Source organism: Esox lucius, chromosome 11 (assembly GCF_011004845.1).
Source record: "Esox lucius isolate fEsoLuc1 chromosome 11, fEsoLuc1.pri, whole genome shotgun sequence".
Lineage (NCBI taxonomy): Eukaryota > Metazoa > Chordata > Actinopteri > Esociformes > Esocidae > Esox > Esox lucius.
Genome location: NC_047579.1, coordinates 35,153,975 through 35,176,873, shown reverse-complemented (window position 1 = coordinate 35,176,873; position 22,899 = coordinate 35,153,975). Strand labels below are relative to the sequence as shown.

At 40.2% G+C, this 22,899-nt stretch overlaps 1 protein-coding gene across 5 annotated transcripts; it reads right to left on the bottom strand.

Moving 5' to 3' along the window:
• Positions 1 to 1,059: 1,059 nt before the first annotated feature.
• il12rb2l (interleukin 12 receptor, beta 2a, like) lies at positions 1,060 to 21,531 on the bottom strand. Of its 5 annotated transcripts, none has more exons than XM_034295404.1 (18): positions 21,307 to 21,531; positions 21,091 to 21,157; positions 20,188 to 20,280; positions 12,406 to 12,541; positions 12,035 to 12,183; positions 9,675 to 9,817; positions 9,042 to 9,192; positions 8,857 to 8,933; positions 7,980 to 8,223; positions 7,347 to 7,541; positions 7,133 to 7,234; positions 6,332 to 6,463; positions 5,912 to 6,052; positions 5,223 to 5,292; positions 3,304 to 3,318; positions 3,146 to 3,160; positions 2,982 to 3,042; positions 1,060 to 2,092 (listed from the first exon to the last, which is right to left on the bottom strand). In XM_034295404.1, the coding sequence occupies exons 3-18, from the start codon at positions 20,249 to 20,251 to the stop codon at positions 1,721 to 1,723; spliced, it is 2,067 nt and encodes a 688-aa protein (XP_034151295.1). In that variant the 5' UTR covers positions 20,252 to 20,280; positions 21,091 to 21,157; positions 21,307 to 21,531; the 3' UTR covers positions 1,060 to 1,720. The 5 variants fall into 5 exon arrangements, with proteins under 5 accessions (XP_034151295.1, XP_034151297.1, XP_034151296.1 ...); XM_034295406.1 differs by having other exon boundaries at positions 21,091 to 21,154; XM_034295405.1 differs by having other exon boundaries at positions 21,318 to 21,531.
• Between the last annotated feature and the right edge of the window lie 1,368 nt (positions 21,532 to 22,899).

Sequence of the window (22,899 nt, the reverse complement as noted above, 5' to 3'; positions counted from 1 at the left end):
ATCCATAGTCAGGAAGCATTTACAGTGAGGGAAAAATATATTTTTTTGCCCACTGGCAAAGAAATTCAGTCTATAATTTTAATGGGAGGTTTATTTGAACAGTGTGAGACAGAATAACAACAAAAAAATCCAGAAAAATGCATGTCAAACATTTTATAAATTGATTTGCATTTTAATGAAATAAGTATTTGATCCCCTCTCAATCAGAAAGATTTTTGTCTCCTAGGTCTTTTATACAGGTAACAAGGCTGACGTTTGGCCCTCACTGCAGATTTATTTTATAGAATTATCTTTCTCCTACTATCAAACATAAGATGGAGTCATGCACAAACACAAACAGCCATTGACTACTGGCTGAGGCTTTTAGTCATACTATTCTTTCAGAGTTTAATAAAACAAAACTGTGATAAAAATCAGCACTGGCTTTTATAAGGGACACAGAGAGAATTATCTCCACAGGTGCCACAGTGTGTGCCTGATTGCCCGTTACTCACAGTGTGTGTGCCTGATTGCCCGTTACTCACGGTGTGTGTTCCTCACTGCCCGTTACTCACGGTGTGTGTTCCTCACTGCCCGTTACTCACGGTGTGTGTTCCTCACTGCCCGTTACTCACGGTGTGTGTTCCTCACTGCCCGTTACTCACGGTGTGTGTTCCTCACTGCCCGTTACTCACGGTGTGTGTTCCTCACTGCCCGTTACTCACGGTGTGTGTTCCTCACTGCCCGTTACTCACGGTGTGTGTTCCTCACTGCCCGTTACTCACGGTGTGTGTTCCTCACTGCCCGTTACTCACGGTGTGTGTTCCTCACTGCCCGTTACTCATGGTGTGTGTTCCTCACTGCCCGTTACTCATGGTGTGTGTTCCTCACTGCCTGTTACTCATGGTGTGTGTTCCTCACTACCCGTTACTCATGGTGTGTGTTCCTCACTGCCTGTTACTCATGGTGTGTGTCTGACTGTGGTGTGGCACTGATATGACTAAACCTCTTCTACAACACCCTTTTGTTCTTCCATCCATAATGGAATTACTGTCAGATGGTTTCCAACCTGAACAATACTCACTTTCTGTTTTTTAATACAGGTGTACATTTACTATGAAATTTAACTTTTTCCAAACAAGTTGTATTTATCAATAATAACAACATAAAGTGCACTCTATAATTTAGCAAGCCCCACATCTACAGCATATTGCTCATACCTAATACATACGTTTAGATGTTAAAACAAATCATTCCTAGGTAGCAAATATATAAATAATTACAAGTTACCTCATCATTACTAGATACCTCACCTGCTTGCTGTCAAGTGAGAATACAGTACATTCTTAAGTCCATTACAAGACTTAATACTAAACATAAAAGCTTCATTTGGACATTATACCTCCCCCACCACATTTGGTTCCCTGAAATAGAGTTGTATGAGTAGAAAAACCTTTGCAACTTCTAAATGGTAAAAGCAATACAAATACCTGCATTTGACAATCTATATAATACTTTATCATCATAGTAAAAAAGAAAAAAGGTTTCACAATTAAAGAGGGGACAAACTGAACAATGGAGGGTGTCAGGATATTATATATATATATATGTTTTATATCTTTCTGTTTGAGGCCTGAAATGTGGCCAAAGGTCAAAGTTCAAGGGGGCCGAATACTTTCGCAAGGCACTGTGTGTGTGTGTGTGTATATATATATTATACCAAACCCAACCAGCAGTAGGGTCATACATTTCCAGGCATGTAATGCTTCTCATAGTCTGAAACAAACTGGTCATCCTCCGACAAGGACTCTTCCCAGTCCCTCTCATCTTTGTAAGTGTCAATCATTTTTCTGTAACCCTCTCTTCTGTTCTCTCTTCTCCCTTCTGTCTGTTGCAAGTCTTTGTCTCTGTAATCCCCTGGGTCAGCATGTACCTCCTCATGCCGCTCTCCATTCCTCCTTGTGTGGGTTCTGTCCCCTATCAGTCTATCTGAGTTGGACATTTCCTTTGGGCTAGCCTTGGCATCCCAGAGAGGCTTTTCAACCACCTCCAGCTCCGAGATCTTTGGGTTGTACTCTACAGAGTTGCAGTTCCCTGTCCAGGAGCTGTTGAACTAGAGCAACGACACACAGACAGGTAGTTAGTGACACTTCCTTTAGTTCCCCAGGGTTATATGGCTCTGACTGGGGCGCATCATGTCTATATCCACTGACCGTGAGCACGTACATTTCTGAAGGTGGTATCAATAACAGAACCTTTAGCCACTGGGGTCATAGTCCATCATCATTCACATTGGAAAATCTTAAAGATTTTATTATGAGGACAAATTATCCTCTTATTTGTATAGTCAAGGTTTATTTCCATGTTTAAGGCCGATCGCTGAAAAATTATCAAAAACCACATCAGTGATGGACCTGATAATACATTACTGCTTGAAAGTATGTGAACCTACATGTGAACCCTACATTAAACTTACTCGTAAATCCTAAACCACAATTTGTAATAAATACATTATCAATGAAAGACACAAAACAAAATCATGTGATATATCTTCATTGTTTATTTAACAAAAACTTCTGTCCAGAGAACAGACTTCCCAAAATCTGGCAAAGTTAAGATGGGAAATTTGGTTCCATTTTGACAGTAGCGGCTTCTTCCTAGCCACTCTCCCATTAATACCATACTGATTCAGGGATCATCTTATTGTTGAAGCATTAATAGTAACCTGAGATCTAGTAAGGGAGGTTTGCAAATGTCCAGATGTTCACATTTACCTGATTAATAGAGTTTCTGTCATGCTAAACGCTCTCAGAGCCCTGAAACTCTTTTGTAAATATCCCTTGTAAAAGACACCCTCTTTTGATAAAGATTGCATGGTGAACACAAAATAAAAATCAACACAAAAAATTCACATACTTTCAAGCAGCACTGTCCATGACCACTAACAAAAATACAAAATGGCTGGTATTTGTCTATCACAGTTTTGTCAGCTCATCTCTTACCTCTGGTATCTTTTGCTGAAAGAGTTTGCTATTTATTGGGTCAGGCACTTGAAAACACAACCTAGGAACCAGAAAGCATGTCTTCAGTGTATTTTCAGTATCCTGTTAAAGAAGTATCACTCACATGCTGCACACAAAAACGTAAACAAAGTTTATTAACTTACTTTTCCTTTATGCACCTGAAAGAAGCAGAAATATAGTATGCTTTAATTGTACCACCTAGGAACCAGAAAGCATGCCTTCAGTGTATTTTCAGTATCCTGTTAAAGAAGTATCACTCACATGCTGCACACAAAAACGTAAACAAAGTTTATTAACTTACTTTTCCTTTATGTACCTGAAAGAAGCAGAAATATAGTATGCTTTAATTTAATATATAGTATGCTTTAATTTAAAATGGTAAATTATGTTTGTGTGTGTACAGTAACAACCGGATCAGCATATTCTCCACTATACCCAAATATCTATTCTCAAATACAGCCACATTTCTATTCTCAAATACACACAAATATGCATTCTTAAATATACATACTCAAATATAACCAAAAACCTATTCTCAGTTATAACCAAATATACATTGAACAAAATTATAAACGCAACACTTTGGTTTTTGCCCCCATTTATCATGAGCTGAACTAAAAGGTCTGTACACAAAAGGCCTATTTCTCTCAAATATTGTTCACAAATCTGTCTAATTCCGTGTTAGTGAGCACTTCTCCTTTGCCGAAATTATCCATCCACCTCACAGGTGTGGCATATAATGATGCTGATTAGACAGCATGATTATTTGACAGGTGTGCATTAGGCTGGCCACAATAAAATGCCACTCTAAAATGTGCAGTTCCATCACACAGCACAATGCCACAGATGTCGCAAGTTTTGAAGGAGCGTGCAATTGGCATGCTGACTGTAGGAATGTCCACCAGAGCTGTTGCCCATGAATTGAATGTTAATTTCTCTACCATAAGCCGTCTCCAAAGGCGTTTCAGAGAATTTGGCAGTACATCCAACCAGCCTGACAACCACAGACCACGTGTAACTACATCAGCCCAGGACCTCCACATCCAGCATCTTCACCTCCAAGATCGTCTGAGACCACCCGGACAGCTGCTGCAACAATTAGTTTGCATAACCAAAGAATTTCTGCACAAACTGCCAGAGATGCTCATCTGCATGCTTGTCGTCCTCATCGGGGTCTCGACCTGACTGCGGTTAATCGTCGTAACCGACTTGAGTGGGCACAGGTGTATTTTATTGATGGCATTTTGAATACAGAGATACCGTGATGAAATCCTGAGGTCCATTGTTGTGCCATTTATTCATGACCATCACCTCATGTTGTAGCATGATAATGCACGACCCCATGTTGCAAGGATCTGTACTCAATTCCTGCAGGCTGAAAACATGCATGTTCTTGCATGGCCAGCATACTCACATGTCATGTAATCCATTGAGCATGTTTGGGATGCTCTGGATCGACGTATACGACAGCGTGTTCCAGGTCCTGCCAATATCCAGTAACTTCACACAGCCATTGAAGAGTGGACCAACATTCCACAGGCCACAATCAACAACCTGATCATCTCTATGCAAAGGAGATGTGTTGCACTGCGTGAGGCAAATGGTGGTCACCAGATACTGACTGGTTTTTGGACCCCCCCAATACAGTAAAACTGCATATTTTAGAGTGGCCTTTTATTGAGGCCAGCCTAAGGCACACCTGTGCAATAATCATGCTTTCTAATCAGCATCTTGATATGCCACACCTGTGAGGTGGATGGATTATCTCGGCAAAGAAGTGCTCACTTATACAGATTTAGACTTGTGAATAATATTTGAGAGAAATAGGCCTTTTGTGTACATAGAAAAAGTATTTGAACTCATGATAAATGGGGGCAAAATCAAAAGTGTTGCATTTATAATTTTGTTCAGTGTACATTGTCAAATATAGCCAAATATCTATTCTCAAATATACATTCTCATTTCCACTTACTGATGTATTGTCTCTTTGTAAGACTTATTCTGACATAGATAAACTTTCAGAGGGATGAAGGAAGCATACATGACAAAGCTTGACACTGGTCATGTTACGTTAGCACAAAACACAGCAAAGTATATCAAAAGGTTTTTTGAAAGTGTGCCAAAAATGAAAAGAAAATGGCCATTGTTCAAGACCACAATTAAATAATCAAAAACCTATTTTAGTTATCCTGCTTTTTAGATATGGGAATGCAGTCTTACCAAATCAAAAGGAAAAGGAATAGTAATGTTAATAATACTAGTATTATTAACCACAGAGTGTAGAAGATACCTGTGACAACAGAAGGAAAAACCGATAAGGTGAAGTCAACAACTTAATGACAAACCAAGCCAGCAATCCATGTTCATTCATGTACACAGATGAGCAGAAACATTATGACCACGTGTCTAATATGCTGTTGGTCCTACGCGTGCCCCCAAAACAGCACAGACCCGCTCAGGCATGGACTCTACAGGACCTCTGAAGGTGTCCTGTGGTATCTGGCATCAAGACTTTAGCAGCAGATCCTCCAAGCTCAGTAAGTTGCGAGGTGGAGGCACGATGAGCCCTGGACCACTGTCGGTAGGTACTCACCACTGCTGACCTGAAGCACCAGACAAGCCTTGCCGTTTTAGAGATGCTCTGACCCAGTCGTCTGGCCATAACAATTTGGCCTTTTTCAAAGTCGCTCAGGTCTTAATTCCAGTCCTTGTCTCCTGCATCCAACACGTTGACTACGAGAACAGATTGTTCGCTTACCATCTAATCTACCCAGACCTTGACATGTACCCTTGTTAGGAGATGATCAACGTTATTCGCATCACCAGTGAGTGGTCATAATGCATTGGCTCATCGGTGTACACTGTAGCACAAATGTATTTGAACCACATTGAAATGAGTGGTGGAATACCGTCGGTTTCCAGATAAAAGAAGTTGATGCTTCCACTGGGTTCCAGTCCAGCTTCTGTCGCAGCCCTGATCCAGACATGGTGGTGCCCAGAGGTAAGACCAGAAAAAACAAAGCTTGTCTGGTTCCCGCTCACATTGTGCACTGTCAAATGAAAAGAGGCTGAATGATTGCGGGCAGGACACTTGCGCGTGCATTACATGGCGCACTAGGGTAGCCTGCGGAAATCCTGCACCCAAATCGGTTTGTGAGGTGTCCTTTTTAAGAATTTGCATAGGAGTTGGCAAGATAGCACACACAGAACCAGGATTTGCTAGTCAACCCTGTCTAAACTATTCTAATATGCAGCATAGACAAACAATATTTTATTTCCATGACATAATAATTGTTAAGCAACAACATATAACACTGTCTGTTGTATACCTGTGGAGTTGTCTAGTATCAGTTGATAGTACAGAATGTGCCCCTTGCTCTCGTTCAGCAAGTTGTGTTGCCAGGACACAGTGACAACATTGCCATCGATCTGGGACTGGAAATCCCGCACTTTGGGTGGGACTAAGAAGCGTTTCAAAGAGGAGATGGTAAGATGGTACAGATACGCAGAAATGGAATAATACATTTTACAGTGATTTATACTATTGATAGTAGACAGAATGGTCCCACTGCCAGCATTAGTGGCCAACACCTCTTATTTACCATCAGAACATTCTAAATTCACCTGCACAGCTGATCGTTCATCCATTTGGCAATTGTTCTGTACAACTCAAATAATGGCTTTCTGTGTTAATCACAGCAAATCTACTGTATAAAAAGAATACTAATATACCATACTTTTTCCTGGTAGTTATAGGTGCTAGAGTGCTATGATGCAACTTGTGTAACTTCGTCCTCTGTTGCATGGCTACAGTCACAGAATTGGAGGAGGCAACTCTTTTCACTTCCATTTTCGTATAATGGAAGTGCTCCTATAATTTAATGTTTTGTCACAGTGTATTGTATGCCTAATTTTACTTTTTGGTTGCATTTTATCTCCCACTAATAACATTTTAATCAAAACCAGCTAGTGTTCACATTGGACTCAATAACATTTGGATAAAAAAAATGTACTGTAATAGTTGGAGGTTCGTGATTTCAGAGATTTGACTAAAACTGGTCTTGTGCACTAATTACATTCTAGCAAGTGCAGTATAAAATACATTCACTTAAAACCAGTAGTATACTTACGTCCACTAATGGAATATGCAATTTTTGATGCAAGTAAGCAGCTACTGTTATTGAAAACGGCATACAACGACACATTGTAGGCAGTAAAATTCTCAAAGTGACCTGTAGGTGGTGATGGAGACAAAAAAGGATGCTGTGAACTTGACACGAACTGGAAATGTTCAGAGATCTGTTTTACATGACACTGAAAATAGATAGAATCCATGCCTCATACCTCTTAGAATGACTGACATTAGATTTCTGTCCACTTTTATCCATTCAAAGCCCGCTGTTGGAAAAATCCCTGCCTTATTGTACTGCACCACAAACTCTTGTATGTTTTCAATGGGCTGGTTTGGCAGAAACCAGGACACGTTAAGGCTCCATAGAGTCATGTTTACGGTGAAGGATAGTTCTGACACAGGTAGACCTGAGGGGAAGATAAACCTGTGAAGACATGGCCAGCAGTACCACTGCAGCAGAATCTGTCTTTTTGTCCACTTATGTCATTTTCAATAAACAACATTTTGCTTCAAGTTTCTCTGTTTCTTTAGTCTATGTTGGTCTGATTCAGAAAGATGCCAGTTTAACAACATCTGCTAAAAAATGTGCTCACTTTATGCTACATATTGTAAACCAAAATACTTTGAAACATGGAAATAACTAAAAAAATATATCAACATGCACAATGAAGCTGCACGGAATTATCCCTCACTATTAAACGCAGTAGTATTTTTATATTCGAGAATGTTATCCTATACTAATGTATTACGTACTGCTATGGAGGATACTGTGATCATTATGTGATCTTGCAGACATTGCAGCTTTGATTGAACTCTGCACTACCCCCTCAAACACAAAGCCTTACCCTTGCATGATGTGGGTAGGGCGTGGTGAGCATGTTCGCTGGCACCCTGGGAATTGTAGGCTGACACATCCCCTCCTAATACACCCTGCAGAGAGGGAGTGAAGCGCCATATCTTCTCTTGACTGACAAGCCGGTCCCCATTCATTGTCAGCAACACGTTTTCATCCTTCTTTGTGCCGTTACTGTACAATAATGTCACCATGTACCCCAGCACCTCCCCTCGTGCAAACTGGATGGGCAACTCCTGAGGATAAAAGTTCTAGCATTATGTAGTGAAAAAAAAGTATATTATAAAAACGGTAAGGTCTTCTGAAATATTAGTTTTGGTATACACTATTGTAAAATGTATTGTTTGAATCCTGAAATTTGATTGGCTGAAAACTGGGGTACATTAGACCATATACCACAGTGAAGACATCACATATATTTTGAGTGTTCGAATTACTTTTGTAACTGGTTTATAACAGCAATTAAGCATCTCAGGGGTTGTGGTATAATGCCAATATACCGTTGCTAAGTGCTATATTCACGGTTGGCTGAAAACTGTAGTACTGTACACCAGACAATATACCACTGGTTAGACACAATGTGAATTGTTTAACGTTCTAAACGTTTAGATCCAGTTTACAATAATATTAAAGCACCTTGTGGGTTTGTGGACCCTGATCAACACCCGTATTCAGACGGTCAGCGTTATGTGTAAGAACCGCCCTAAATTGTCAGGCAGATATAGGTGCTTGGTTTGCCATCAGACACAAGAGCAATTAGCATCAGAGGTAAAATGAGTGCCATGTTGTCGCATGGTCTGTAATCACCAAAGGGGGCCAAGGCCTTAATTAAATAACACACATCTTCAGGTTTTATTGCTTAAATATACCTTCCACATAAGGCCACACTGAGAAAGCTCTGAGGTGACTCCACAGTCACTCCATACATCCAATGCCTTAACCGGTGCTGAGAGAAATAGAGAGACACAAAGATAAAGAGAAATGAAAATTACATTCACGCATTTTTTCATGCTGTGGAGAATAATACATTACCCATCAGCACCCACTGACTGACCTGCCTCATAACTCCTTGCTGTGTAGGTTGAGCTCCAGTCACTCATCATGGACTCAGCGCAATTACATTCACAGGCACAGCGCACCTGGAACTCATACAAAGTATTGGGCTGTGGAGTCTGGAGCGAGTAGCTTTTTAGAAGGCTTTCTTCCTAAGAAAGTGAAATGAGAGAATGAGAGAACTAAAATGAAAAACTTGAAACATGAACAGGCAACATGCGGCCTCAAAGATAATTATTCCTTTTGATTAAAACAACCGCTGCCCTTTTTCTGGCCCACAAAATTATTGACCAAAACAAAATTATAAAAGAAAATTGTTTGGACATTTATTGAATGCAACAATTCTGATTTGGCCCTTAAAAGGTAGCTCATGCCATGAGCTAGAAATACATAATTGCCAGTAGCACATTGAGATATGTAGGATTGTATTTGCAGGTGAAACTCCCTGTATCCAAATTAACTGTCCTTCTGACACTAATCAACAGTAGCATTGCATTGTTCTAGGTTTGGGCTAGAGAGAGCTTTGACTACCAGTCATTTAACTTTACATCCATATATAGAAATGAATTAATTAATATGAGAGATTTGGGAAGTAACAATTATCAGATCTTGCTTATAGGTAAATTACTCAAACCTCCTGAGTCCAATCCTGCTGGTCTTGAGTGCGATACTGGACCTCACATTCTTTGAGGCTTACTAATTCCAAACAATCTATTCTCCAGAAGATCTCCAGAGGCTGGTGGGAATGTTTAAATATTTCAGGGGCGGGTGGCTTCACTGATGGAGGAATGGATAAGGAAGAGAGTTGAAACAGGTGGAGAGTCAAAATGAGACAGAAACACATAGTAAGGGGGAGAGAAAATAGAAGAGGAAAAAAAAAAGTGAGTAAGGCAGATATAAACAAAATATTTTAAAATGTCCATACTTGGTACATAAGCAGAGCTTACGAAACTAATTATTTGTGTTTGTTTATTTTCCCTTTTCATTCATACTCAAAATGTTTCACACTGTTATGACATTATACATATCTGATATAATAACGTGTGTGTGTGTATGCACGTACAGTGGATATAAAAAGTCTACACACCCCAGTTAAAATTCCAGGTTCTTGTGATGTAAAAGAATGAGACAAAGATAAATCATGTTAGAACTTTTTCTACCTTTAATATTACCTATAACGTGAACAATTCAATTGAAAAACTGAAATCTTTAAGGGGGAAAAATAAAAAACTCACAATAACCTGGTTGCATGAGTGGGCACACCCTTAAACGAATACTTTGTTGAAGCACCTTTTGATTTTATTACAGCACTGTCTTTTTTTTTTTCAGGTCTGGGCTCTGGTTGGGCCATTCCAAAACGTTAATCTTCTTCTGGTGATGTCATGCTTTTGTGGATTTGGATGTGTGCTTTGGATCGTTGTCGTGCTGAAAGGTGAACTTCCTCTTCATCTTTCTAACAAACACCTGAAGGTTGTGTGCCAAAATGGTCTGGTATTTGGAACTGTTCATAATTCTCTCCACCCTGACGAAGTCCCCGGATACAGCTGAAGAAAAACAGCCCCAAAGCATGATGCTGCCACCACCAAGTGTCACTGTGGGTATGGTGTTCTTTGGGTGATGTGCAGTGTTGTTTTTGCGCCAAACATACTTTTTGGAATTATGGCCAAAAAGTTCTACCTTGGTTTCATCAGACCATAATACTTTTTCCCACGTGCTTTTGGGGGACTTGATGTTTGTTTTTGCAATCTTCAGCCAGGCTTGGATGTTTTTCTTTGTAAGAAAAAGCTTCCGTCTTGCCACCTTACCCCATTCATATGAAGAATACGGGAGCTTGTTGTCACTTGTAGCACACAACCAGTACTTGCGAGAAATTCCTGCAGTTCCTTTAATGTTGCTGTAGGCCTTTTGGAAGCCTCCCTGACCAGTTTTCTGTGACGTCCAGTTCTTGGTAATGTCTCTGTTGTGGCATATTTTCTCCACTTGATGATGACTGTCTTCACTGTGTTCCATGGAATATCTAATGCTTTGGAAATTATTTTGTACCCTTCTCCTAACTGATATCTTTCAACAATGAGATCCCTTTGATTCTTTGGAAGCTCTCTTCGGACCCTGGCTTTTGCTCTGAGATGCAACTAAGAAAATGTCAGGAAAATCCTCAACAGCTCAACTTTATTTGTGATTAATCAGTCACTTTAAATGATGGCAGGTGTGTAGTGACTTATTTGTAACATGAGTTTGAATGTGTGGTTAATTCTGACTACAGCCACATCCCCAGTTATAAGAGGGTGTGCACACTTATGCAACCAGGTTATTGTAAGATTTTTCATTTTTCCCCCTTAAAGATTTCAGTTTATTTTTCAATTGAATTGTTCACATTATAAGTCACATTAAAAGTGGAAAAAGTTCTGGCATGATTTATCTTTGTCTAATTATTTTTGCATCGAAAGGAGCAGGTTGAGGTGGTTCAGGCATCTGGTAAGGATGCCCCCAGGACGTCTCCTTAGGGAGGTGTTCCAGGCACATCCAGCTGGGAGGAGACCTTGGGGTAGGCCCAGGACTAGGTGGAGAGATTATATTTCGACACTGGCCTGGGAACGCCTCGGGATCCCCCAGTCAGAGCTGGCAAATGTGCCTCGGGAAAGGGAAGTTTGGGGTTTTACATCACAAAAACCTGGCATTTTAACAGGGGTGTGTAGACTTTTTATATCCACTGTATGTGTGTAATGTTTACTTAGTTTGACTTCTAATAATTATTATTTTAATCTTTTTCTTTAAATTGTGATTATTATTTTCCATGTAAATAATGTAAATTAATGTTTTGCACTGACTCAAAGGGGCTTTACTTTGCATAAATGTTTTTGTAAAGCCCCTTTGAGTTTAGGGCAGAACGGAGTGAGGGGGAGATTGGGAATCAGTTAGTGTGACGGAAGGTGTCCTGTTTGTCCCTCTGAATGAATAGCGAAGGTGCAGAAGAGTCATCCCCGACGGACTCACTGATGTCACCGGTGTTAAAGGAAGCCTTTTCAGACGTGACATTGCCCAGCTTATTGACAGCTTTAACCCACACCTCCAGGTCACTGTACTTGGAGTACCGGTCACGAGGGATTACACCACTCACGTTGGTTCCCTCCACTGAGTCAGTCCTGTTGAAATGAAAGCAGGCACAATAACACACAGTCAAAGACAAAACTATTAAAGACGGCACTGTTGCATGGTAAAAGGAATATGTATGTGCAATGATGTCAAAGCATACAAAATACTGTTTGCAGTAACATATTTTGTTGTTTTTGTACTGTAAAACGATACTGTATGTATATACTTTACGCCGATAGGGTGTATACATGTAGAAGTAGACAGGTCTTTACCAATCGCCTGACTGCCAGTACATAGTGTAGGAGGTGGGAATCTGTGGGTCTGAACCAGGGTCCCAGGAACATAGTATATCCACCAGTGTAGCATAGGGGATGTAACACTGAGGAGTTGAGGGAGGAGGCGGATTGCCTGTACACATACACAGAAAGAGTGTAAGTGAGACATCCAGATAAGATTAATGAGAGGACAATGTGGTGAGTTAGTTCTAAGGGTTAGACATACAAAAGGAATCATGTGACCACATATTTAGAAAGAAGAATCTTCACAGAGTCTGTAAAATCTAAGACCATATCGAAAAACTGGTTACGTCCAAATTGATACATTTCATGATTGTATCAAAGTTGATTGTTTTATGCCACAGTTGGTGTCCCAATAAGATACAATAAATGGCTACTTTCACACAGATAGCAAACCTCTGATCTCTAAAGGGGAAAAACACAGGTCAGTAAGCTAGACCAATGAACTACCCCCTTAAAGTTTAATAAAGAGCAGCCAAGGAAGTGAGAAGACAAAATATACTGAGTGACAGTAAAGGGGTACAGAAAGCAGGATTGTACGTAGAAAACAAGTTTGTACCTTTGCCAAAGAGGCTATGACAGAATAGCAAAGGAACACAGGTTAGATTTGCTGTGGCAAACCATGAAATACTTTATTTACATTTTACAGAATGATTTTGAAGTAGATAAAAAAATCTGTCATAAATTCAGAGTCATTTATAAATTACCAGTCAGCTCATAAAATAAGACCAAGATGTTTACATTATTACAGCAACCAGAGGGCAAAACCGTCTTGAAAAATGTTGGATGCAATGAAGATGATAAACTTGAAATATGTTTGGGGTCACTTCATCAAAAGAGTTTGAATAGGAAATACAGCGAAATTAATATGAAATATTTTAAAGCCTGGTCAAGGCCTGTGCAGTGCCGGTCATTGCAGTTCTATATTCTGTGTGTTCTGGTTCTAGTTTTCATGTTTCTATGTTCAGCTTTGTTTGTGTATTGCTTTCACCAGTGTCTTGTTAACCCCTTGTTTAGTCCCTATTTAAGTTCCTCCTGTCCTAGTGTTTCTTGTCTGTCACTGATTGCTGTTCATGTTATGCGTGACATTTGAGGTTCCTAAGTTTGGAAATTAAAGTGAATTTGTTTGATGCCTGTGTCCTGCCTTCTACAAACATGACAAATATAGTCACTGACAAGGTTAGAAATAATGTTTTTTTTATTAATAATTGTGTACTTCAAACTTTGCTTTTGTCAAAGAAACCTCCATTTGCAGCAATTACAGCCTTGCAGACATTTGACATTGTAGTTGTCAATTTGTTGAGGCAATCTGAAGAGATTTCACTCCATGCTTCTTGAAGCACCTCCCATAGGTTGGATTGGCTTGATGGGCACTTCTTACGATCAAGCTGCTCCCATAACAGCTCAATAGTGTTGAGATCCGGTGACTGTGCTGGCCACTCCAATATAGACAGAATACCAGCTGATTGCTTCTTCCCCAAATAGTAATTGCATAGTTTGGAGCTGACATGTGCATAGGTGAGGCTCAACCTGTGCAGAGCAGATGCCCATTTGCTACACACCGACAAGCATGTGTCATTCGTTTTTTTACACGGGTTACTCACTCCGATGAGCATGTGTCATCCGTTTTTTTTCATGCATCACTCACTCCAACACATTGTCCATCTTTGTGAGCCGACAACTTTTCCCACTTTTCCAGATTGAGCACATGCCCCTTGGAAGGTCTGTGCAAGCACAGTCCACAGGGTATTGCATTGCGTTGCACCATGGAGGGATAGCCTTCCTTCTTCAAGATCCCTTTTACCCTGCACATATCTCCCACTTTACCACCACCAAAGCACCCCCAGACCATCACATTGCCACCACCATGCTTGACAGATGGCGTCAAGCACTCCTCCAACATCTATTCATTAGGTCTGCATCTGACTAATGTTCTTCTTTGTGATCCAAACACATCAAACTTAGATGTCTGTCCATAAACCTTTTTCCAATCTTCCAGTGTGTGTTCTTTTGCCCATCTTTTCTTTATAATGGCCATATCTGAGATATGGCTTTTTCTTTGCAGCTCTGCCTAGAAAGACAGAATTCCAGAGTCACCGGAGACTTGGTTGGGCCAGACACGCCTCTTCGTCGAATACACTTAAACTCTTCCTCAACAGACATTTCTCATTACACTACAAAGAGACAACAAAAATGCTTTTCATTCAAAAACAAGAACATTTCTAAGTGATCCGAAACTTTTGAACGGTAGTGTACACATGACAATTTAAAGAAAAAAGGCGTGGAGTAACATAATGAATGCATATGATTCCATACTGGTGTACCGCATGATACAATTGAGCAATGAACATCCTATCATGCTCTGTGGCGTGTATAAAAATGCTGAGCAGGATCAAGAGGAAAAGATTTACGCATTGGACAGAGCTCTCCACCACCATTATCAAAACAACAAATGAGAGAAAGTCTTTTGGAAGAACCATCCATCCAGTAGAGTTCCAGAGACTATAGAACCCATGCCAATGCACATTGAAGCTGTTCTGGCAGCTTGTGGTGGTCCAGCCAATTAATTAGACATTTTATGTTGTTTTATTCTTTAATTTGTCACCAGGTCTGTATATATACAGGGGCGAGAGGGGTTTTTAGAGCAAAGGCAGAGGCTTTATACTGCTCAACTAACTGAGGCCAGATGTTTACATTCATTTAGAATTTTAGGTATCACTCATGGTGTACCTGTTCTAACTGTAGATGTTCTTGTTCTAACTGTACCAACTTCTTCACCCTCCACCCACACGTGCATATAAGCACACACATGCACACACTCACACACACAACGTTGAAACCACAAGCAGTTGCACAGTGGCAGCGTTTCTAGGAACATGAGGTATGTAGCCAGGAAAGTATAAGCAGCATAGCTATGAAACCGTCCAAACAGGAAATTATGTTGAAAACAATGAGGGGCTGGGCAAAGATTTCCTTTCTTTCAGAGTTCCTCTTCTACACTAGACTCAATATGAATTTAATCAGATTACAACCATTAGTGTTTTCTGATTCACCAAACAGCCAAAACTACTAGGGGTGTGAAGTTAGGCCTACGTTTAACACACAGCTTATTGCGGTTCAGTACAATTTTGGTACAGAAATGTACTGTGCTTCTGCACCCCCATTCAGTCACGCCGGAGAAACAGATGAATGTGTCGTGTGTCACCACTACGGCTGATGTGCACGTGTGGATTCCCCGATAATTCCCAGCGCTGTGCAGCTAAACCAGAAATAATGAGCCATCATATCTGAAGAGAACACAATCAAGACTATCAACACTTCACATGTTCTTAAATTCAAATAGTTATTTCAAGTCAACAATTCATTGTTAACTTGTGTGCTTTGGCTTGTCTTGTGGGTACCAAACTTGGTCTCATGGAAATACGTAAAATATAAGAACTATTATAGTGGGGAGAACAAGTATTTGATACACTGCCGATTCTGCAGGTTTTTCCACTTACAAAGCATGTAGGAGTCTGTAATTTTTATCATAGGTACTCTTCAACTGTGAGTGAAGGAATCTAAAACAAAAAGCCAGAAAATCCCATTGTATGATTTAAGTAATTCATTTGCATTTTATTGCATGACATAAGTATTTGATACATCAGAAAAGCAGAACTTAATATTTGGTAAAGAAACCTTACAGTGCAATTACAGAGATCATACGTTTCCTGTAGTTCCTGACCAGGTTTGCACACACTGCAGCAGGGATTTTGGCCCACTCCTCCATACAGACCTTCTCCAGATCCTTCAGGTTTCAGGGCTGTCGCTGGGCAATACAGACTTTCAGCTCCCTCCAAAGATTTTCTATTGGGTTAAGGTCTGGAGACTGGCTAGGCCACTCCAGGACCTTGAGATGCTTCTTACGGAGCCACTCCTTAGTTGCCCTGGCTGTGTGTTTCGGGTCGTTGTCATGCTGGAAGACCCAGCCACGATCCATCTTCAATTCTCTTACTGAGGGAAGGAGGTTGTTGGCCAAGATCTTGCAATACATGGCCCCATCCATCCTCCCCTCAATACGGTGCAGTCGTCCTGTCCCCTTTGCAGAAAAGCATCCCCAAAGAATGATGTTTCCACCTCCATGCTTCATGGTTGGGATGGTGTTCTTGGGGTTGTACTCATCCTTCTTCTTCCTCCAAACACGGCAAGTGGAGTTTAGACCAAAAAGCTCTATTTTTGTCTCATCAGACCACATGACCTTCTTCCATTCCTCCTCTGGATCATCAAGATGGTCATTGGCAAACTTCAGATGGGCCTGGACATGCGCTGGCTTGAGCAGGGGGACCTTGCGTGCGCTGCAGGATTTTAATCCATGACGGCATAGTGGTTTTCTTTGAGACTGTGGTCCCAGCTCTCTTCAGGTCATTGACCAGATCCTGCCATGTAGTTCTGGGCCCCACGAGGTGAGATCTTGCATGGAACCCAGGCCGAGGGAGATTGACCGTCATCTTAAACTTCTTCCATTTTCTAATAATTGCGCCAACAGTTGTTGCCTTCTCACCAAGCTGCTTGCCTATTGTCCTGTAGCCCAGCCTTGTGCAAGTCTACAATTTTATCCCTGATGTCCTTACACAGCTCTTTGGTCTTAGCCATTGTGGAGAGGTTGGAGTGTGTTTGATTGAGTGTGTGGACAGGTGTCTTTTATACAGGTAACGAGTTCAAACAGGTGCAGTTAATACAGGTAATGAGTGGAGAACAGGAGGGCTACTTAAAGAATAACTAACAGGTCTGTGAGAGCCGGAGTTCTTACTGGTTGGTAGGTGATCAAATACTTATGCCATGCAATACAATTTTAATTAATAATAAAAAAATTATACAATGTGATTTTCTCGATTTTTGTTTTAGATTCTGTCTCTCACAGTTGAAGTGTACCTATGATGAAGATTACAGACCTCTACATGCTTTGGAAGTAGAAAAACCTACACAAATATCAGTGTATCAAATACAAACCCGATTCCAAAAAAGTTGGGACACTGTAAAAATTGTGAGTAAAAAGGGAATGGAATAATTTACAAATCTCATAAACGTATATTTAATTCACAAAAGAATATTGATAACATAACGAATGTTGAAAGTGAGACATTTTGTAATGTCAAGCCAAATATTGGCTCATTTTGGATTTCATGAGACCTACACATTCCAAAAAAGTTGGGACAGATAGCAATAAGAGGCCGGATAAGGAACAGCTGGAGGACCAATTTTCAACTTATTATGTCACTTGGCAACATGATTGGGTATAAAAAGAGCCTCTCAGAGTGGCAGTGTCTCTCAGAAGTCAAGATGGGCAGAGGATCACCAATTCCCCCAATGCTGCGGTGAAAAATAGTGGAGCAATATCAGAAAGGAGTTTCTCAGAGAACAACTGCAAAGAGTTTGAAGTTATCATCATCTACAGTGCATAATATCATCCAAAGATTCAGAGAATCTGGAACAATCTCTGTGCGTAAGGGTCAAGGCCGGAAAACCATACTGGATGCCTGTGATCTTCGGGCCCTCAGACGGCACTGCATCATATACAGGAATGATACTGTAATGGAAATCACAACATGGCTCAGGAATACTTCCAGAAAACATTGTCGGTGAACACAATCCACCGTGCCATTCGCCGTTGCCGGCTAAAACTCTATAGGTCAAAACAAAAGCCGTATCTAAACAGGATCCAGAAGCACAGGCGTTTTCTCTGGGCCAAGGATCATTTAAAATGGACTGTGGCAAAGTGGAAACGTGTTCTGTGGTCAGACGAATCAAGATTTGAAGTTAATTTTGGAAAACTGGGAATCGATGTCATCCGTACTAAAGAGGACAAGGACAAGGACAACCCAAGTTGTTATCAGCACTCAGTTCAGAAGCCTGCACCTTTGATGGTTTGGTGTTGCATGAGTGCGTGTGGCATGGGCAGCCTACACATCTGGAAAGGCACCATCAATGCTGACAGTTATATTCAAGTTCTAGAACAACATATGCTCCCATCCAGACGTCGTCTCTTTCAGGGAAGACCTTGCATTTTCCAACATGACAATGCCAGACCACATACTGCATCAATTACAATGTCATGGCTGCATAGAAGAAGGATCCGGGTACTGAAATGGCCAGACTGCAGTCCAGATCTTTCACCCATAGAAAACATTTGGCGCATCATAAAGAGGAAGGTGCGACAAAGAAGACCTAAGACAGTTGAGCAACTAGAAGCCTGTATTAGACAAGAATGGGACAACATTCCTATTCATAAACTTGAGCAACTTGTCTCCTCAGTCCCCAGACGTTTGCAGTCTGTTATAAAAAGAAGAGGGGATGCCACACAGTGGTAAACATGGCCTTGTCCCAACTTTTTTGAGATGTGTTGATGTCATGAAATTTAAAATCAACTTATTTTTCCCTTAAAGTGATACATTTTCTCAGTTTAAACATTTGATATGTCATCTATGTTGTATTCTGAATAAAACATTGAAATTTGAAACTACCACATCATTGCATTCTGTTTTTATTCACAATTGTACAGTGTCCTAACTTTTTTGGAATTGGGTTTGTACATGTTCTCCCCACTGTATGTGTAAATCTGTGACACACTATATCATATGATATGTAACCTACATTAGGTTACATTATCATGTGTTACCAGCATGTATAATATGTTACAAAACATTACTAAAACATAATATATTAAGAATTTACACAAACATATGACATGTTATGAATTACATTTCAGGATAGGTTAAAGGTTAGGTATAATAATTTACGTACAGCTAGGGCAAACATTATTTGATCCCCTGCTGATTTTGTACGTTTGCCCACTGACAAAGAAATGAATATTCTATAATTTTAATGGTAGATTTATTTGAACAGTGAGAGACAGAATAACAACAACAAAACCCAGAAAGACACATATCAAACATTGTATAAATTCATTTGCATTTTAATGAGTGAAATAAGTATTTGATCCCCTCTCAATCATAAAAGATTTCTGGCTCCCAGGTGTGTTTTATACAGGTTAAAGGGAGTGCTCCTAATCTCAGCTTGTTACCTATAGAAAAGACACAACTCTCCACCATGGCCAATACCAAAGAGCTGTCCAAGGATGTCAGGGACAAGATTGTAGACCTACACAAGACTGGAATGGGCTACAAGACCATCGCCAAGCAGCTTGGTGAGAAGGTGACAACAATTGGTGCGATTATTCGCAAATGGAAGAAACACAAAAGAACTGTCAATCAGTTATTTTGTTGAGAAAGTGCCTTGAGTCAGGACAATTTTTATTAGTTCAATGCCTGCAAGCTCATCTGGGGTTGCCACAATCCCAAATTGGACATCATAAAATTTGGAGGGGTGAAAAAGGGGTAAAAGAAATCAAAATAATTGTTCCTTGTGAGGAGAAGGACAATATATAAGATGTGTGGACTTTACGCTAACAGATCAATGCAAACATGACCTTGCAAAGTTTTCATTAACTATTTCAATTGTTATATGTGTCTTCTAAAATATACAAACATTTATTTCCTAAATCTTTTGGCTAGTGCACATTCACTCCTTGTCCCCAAATTACCCAGAATGCACCCCACATCCCATTAACAATGTATGGGTAACAACCAATGATGGTTATCACAGTTCTAATTGTTCTAATGAATGCATTACTACTGATCCAGCCACATTTTTCTCAAAACCGACTTTCAGACACAGTCATTAGTGTATACAGTTTCCCATAATTAAGTGTGAATGACTCACCAGGTTTAGGTAAGCCAGTGTGTAGTAGGAGCATCAGGAGGCATGAAACTCCAGTCCATGCCATTACTCACAACCATGAACCTATGAAAAACACTAACACACACACCAAATTAGCTGCAGCTGTAGAAAAGGTTTAAACACAGACACACACATACACCAACACACACATACAAGTGTGAAAAGTCACCAGAATACTATCGGGTGAATATGGGTTTCTCAAAGTTCTTCACCAATCTGTTTTTTTTGGTAGGCAAGACAGTGTATGTAGCCTACCAATGTGTAAATAATGATTTGGAACTAAGGTAGGCCTATAAGATTCTCATTGGAGTATTGGAGGATATTCTCCTATAAAAATCATGTATGTCTAGTATACATTTCATAGCATTGGATCTCATAGAAATTTGTACATTTCCATTTCCGAATTGGAGGCCTTTTCTATTGAAAACTGAAATTGAGATGAGACGAGGGATCCAGCCATAAATGCTGGATTCAGGTTACAAGTGTAGTTCCTAACAACTTATTGTCGATTGTCATTACACAATTATATTTTTGTCTTGAAATTGTGGGTACCCCGTCTGAAATAAACGTACAAACATGTTTTAACAGTCAATTGACGTGGCAGTGCCCCACTATGGACTAGTGGAGTGCGAAGTACCCTGCTTGAAATAAAATTATCGCACGGTCTCTCAAAGTAAGATGTGGTCCTATTGTTTCTTGCCTATTTTGTTCTTTGTTGGTGGTTTTTAATTTTAATATTAATAAACTACTATATCGAGCGCCACAGATTTGAGAAGGCACTTAAAAAATGTCAACAACGTCACGGGTACAATATTTAGCTAACAGTAAATTACCATTTATCATCACATGTACATTTGACCAATGATATTACTTTTGTAGTCAAACCTTTTGGCAGCAGCAAACGTGGTCTTGGGCCAAACTTGTCCCACGAACGCTAATTCGGGTGTTTCTGCTATAAAATATAGAAATTAGATTACACATGCCGTGTTTACGTGCTGATTACGTAGGTATTGATATGATCGTGTTGGAAAATAAGTCGTCAAGATAATCAAATGTAACTTTCTGCTATGTTTTACATGGTCACATGGAGTTCGAACTTACGCTATACATACTGGGAATGTCGCACATCATTGGCTGCCTTCCTTGTTAAGTGTTTCTTTCCCGGCGCCCTCGCAAATTCCTTAAGTGGATCCAAGCGCTTGACAGGGGAAAGGCATGTCAAAAACTTGATTGGAAGTGTATAACTATATTTCATAGGAACCACGCTCTCGCCTCTAAGATAAGTGCAATTGGACTGAAAGGGACTGGGGAATTTCTAAGAAGAAATGCGCCCAAAAATGTTCTGTGAAATGTCTGTGACCCGCCCCTTTTTATTTTACCGGAATATGTTCTGCTTCCTTTTACTGTAGTTGAGCTTCGTAATAGCAATAAATCAAATGTATTTATAAAGCCCTTTTTACATCAGCAAATGTCACAAAGTGCTTTTAGAAAACACCTGGCCTTAAACCCCAAGGAGCAAACAACAGTAGTGTTGAATTTCTTAATAAATGAGAAGTCTTAATAAATGTGCATGACACAAGAATAAGGTAACATTAATTTATAGTAGCCAAGGAGTGGTCGAATAATCATGACCTATATCATGATCTGGGTCCCTATAATTTTTTTTTTTTATGTTTATGTTTTTTAACATTATATTACTACTGAATGTGGCCATACTAAATATTCTTATAACGGTAAACATCTTTCTCAAAAAAACATAAAACCAAAAAACTTACTATTTTTCATATTAAAGGGGCACTGTGTAGAATCCTGCCTCTAAACAAATAGGGCTTGTACTCTCATCTTCCCTTGCCATACGTGACCCGTATAGTACTAGCTCTTTCAGTGTGGTTTAGGATAGTACTGGGTGTCTAAAAGGAGCATAAGGAGATTCCAAGTCATTACAAACTGATAGACAGCAGACCGCCAAGGAAGTTAAAATGGGGAATATGTCAGTCACTTTGATTCATTTTGCAGAAAAATATTATTTGAAACATTAGCTTAGAACATCAACTGCATATATCTACCAGTCAATTTTGCTTATATTTGCTAGAAGTACAGTCAAATCTTACATATTGCCCCTTTAACTTTTACTTCAGAAGCCACACAAAGCCACACAAAGCCATAATGGGACTACTGAATACCCATTGCACACTGCTGAAAGAATAAAAACAACATTAAAGAATATTGTTGTTACCATCCAAATGACCGGAAGCGAAAGACAACGGGTCGAATTGGGGCAACGTAAAGGGGGGGGTATGAGCAGCCCCTTCCTCCGCGCTGTCCTCTGACTTGACATCGGACGGAGTACCTGTCTCCTCACCTGAGGCTTCACTCTCGTCCCTTAAGGACAGAACACGCTTTTAAAACACAAACTAGCACCACAAACTCAGCTATGCAGGCCTGCTTAGGGACGGAGCGCTGGTAACGGTCAGCTGTGGCGTAAAGGTGTACCTTCCGCAAACCTACCAACCAACCCACAGAGGGCGCTTCAATTAACATGGAGACAGCAGAGAGCCGTTTTGTAGCCAAACTCACACCACTTACTGCCACCTTTTGACACCACCCACCGAGAGCTCAGAGCAGCTGGGTCCTATGAATTACAATCTCGGATGAGCCCCCACCATGTTACAAACACTTCCCAGGGGAGGGAAT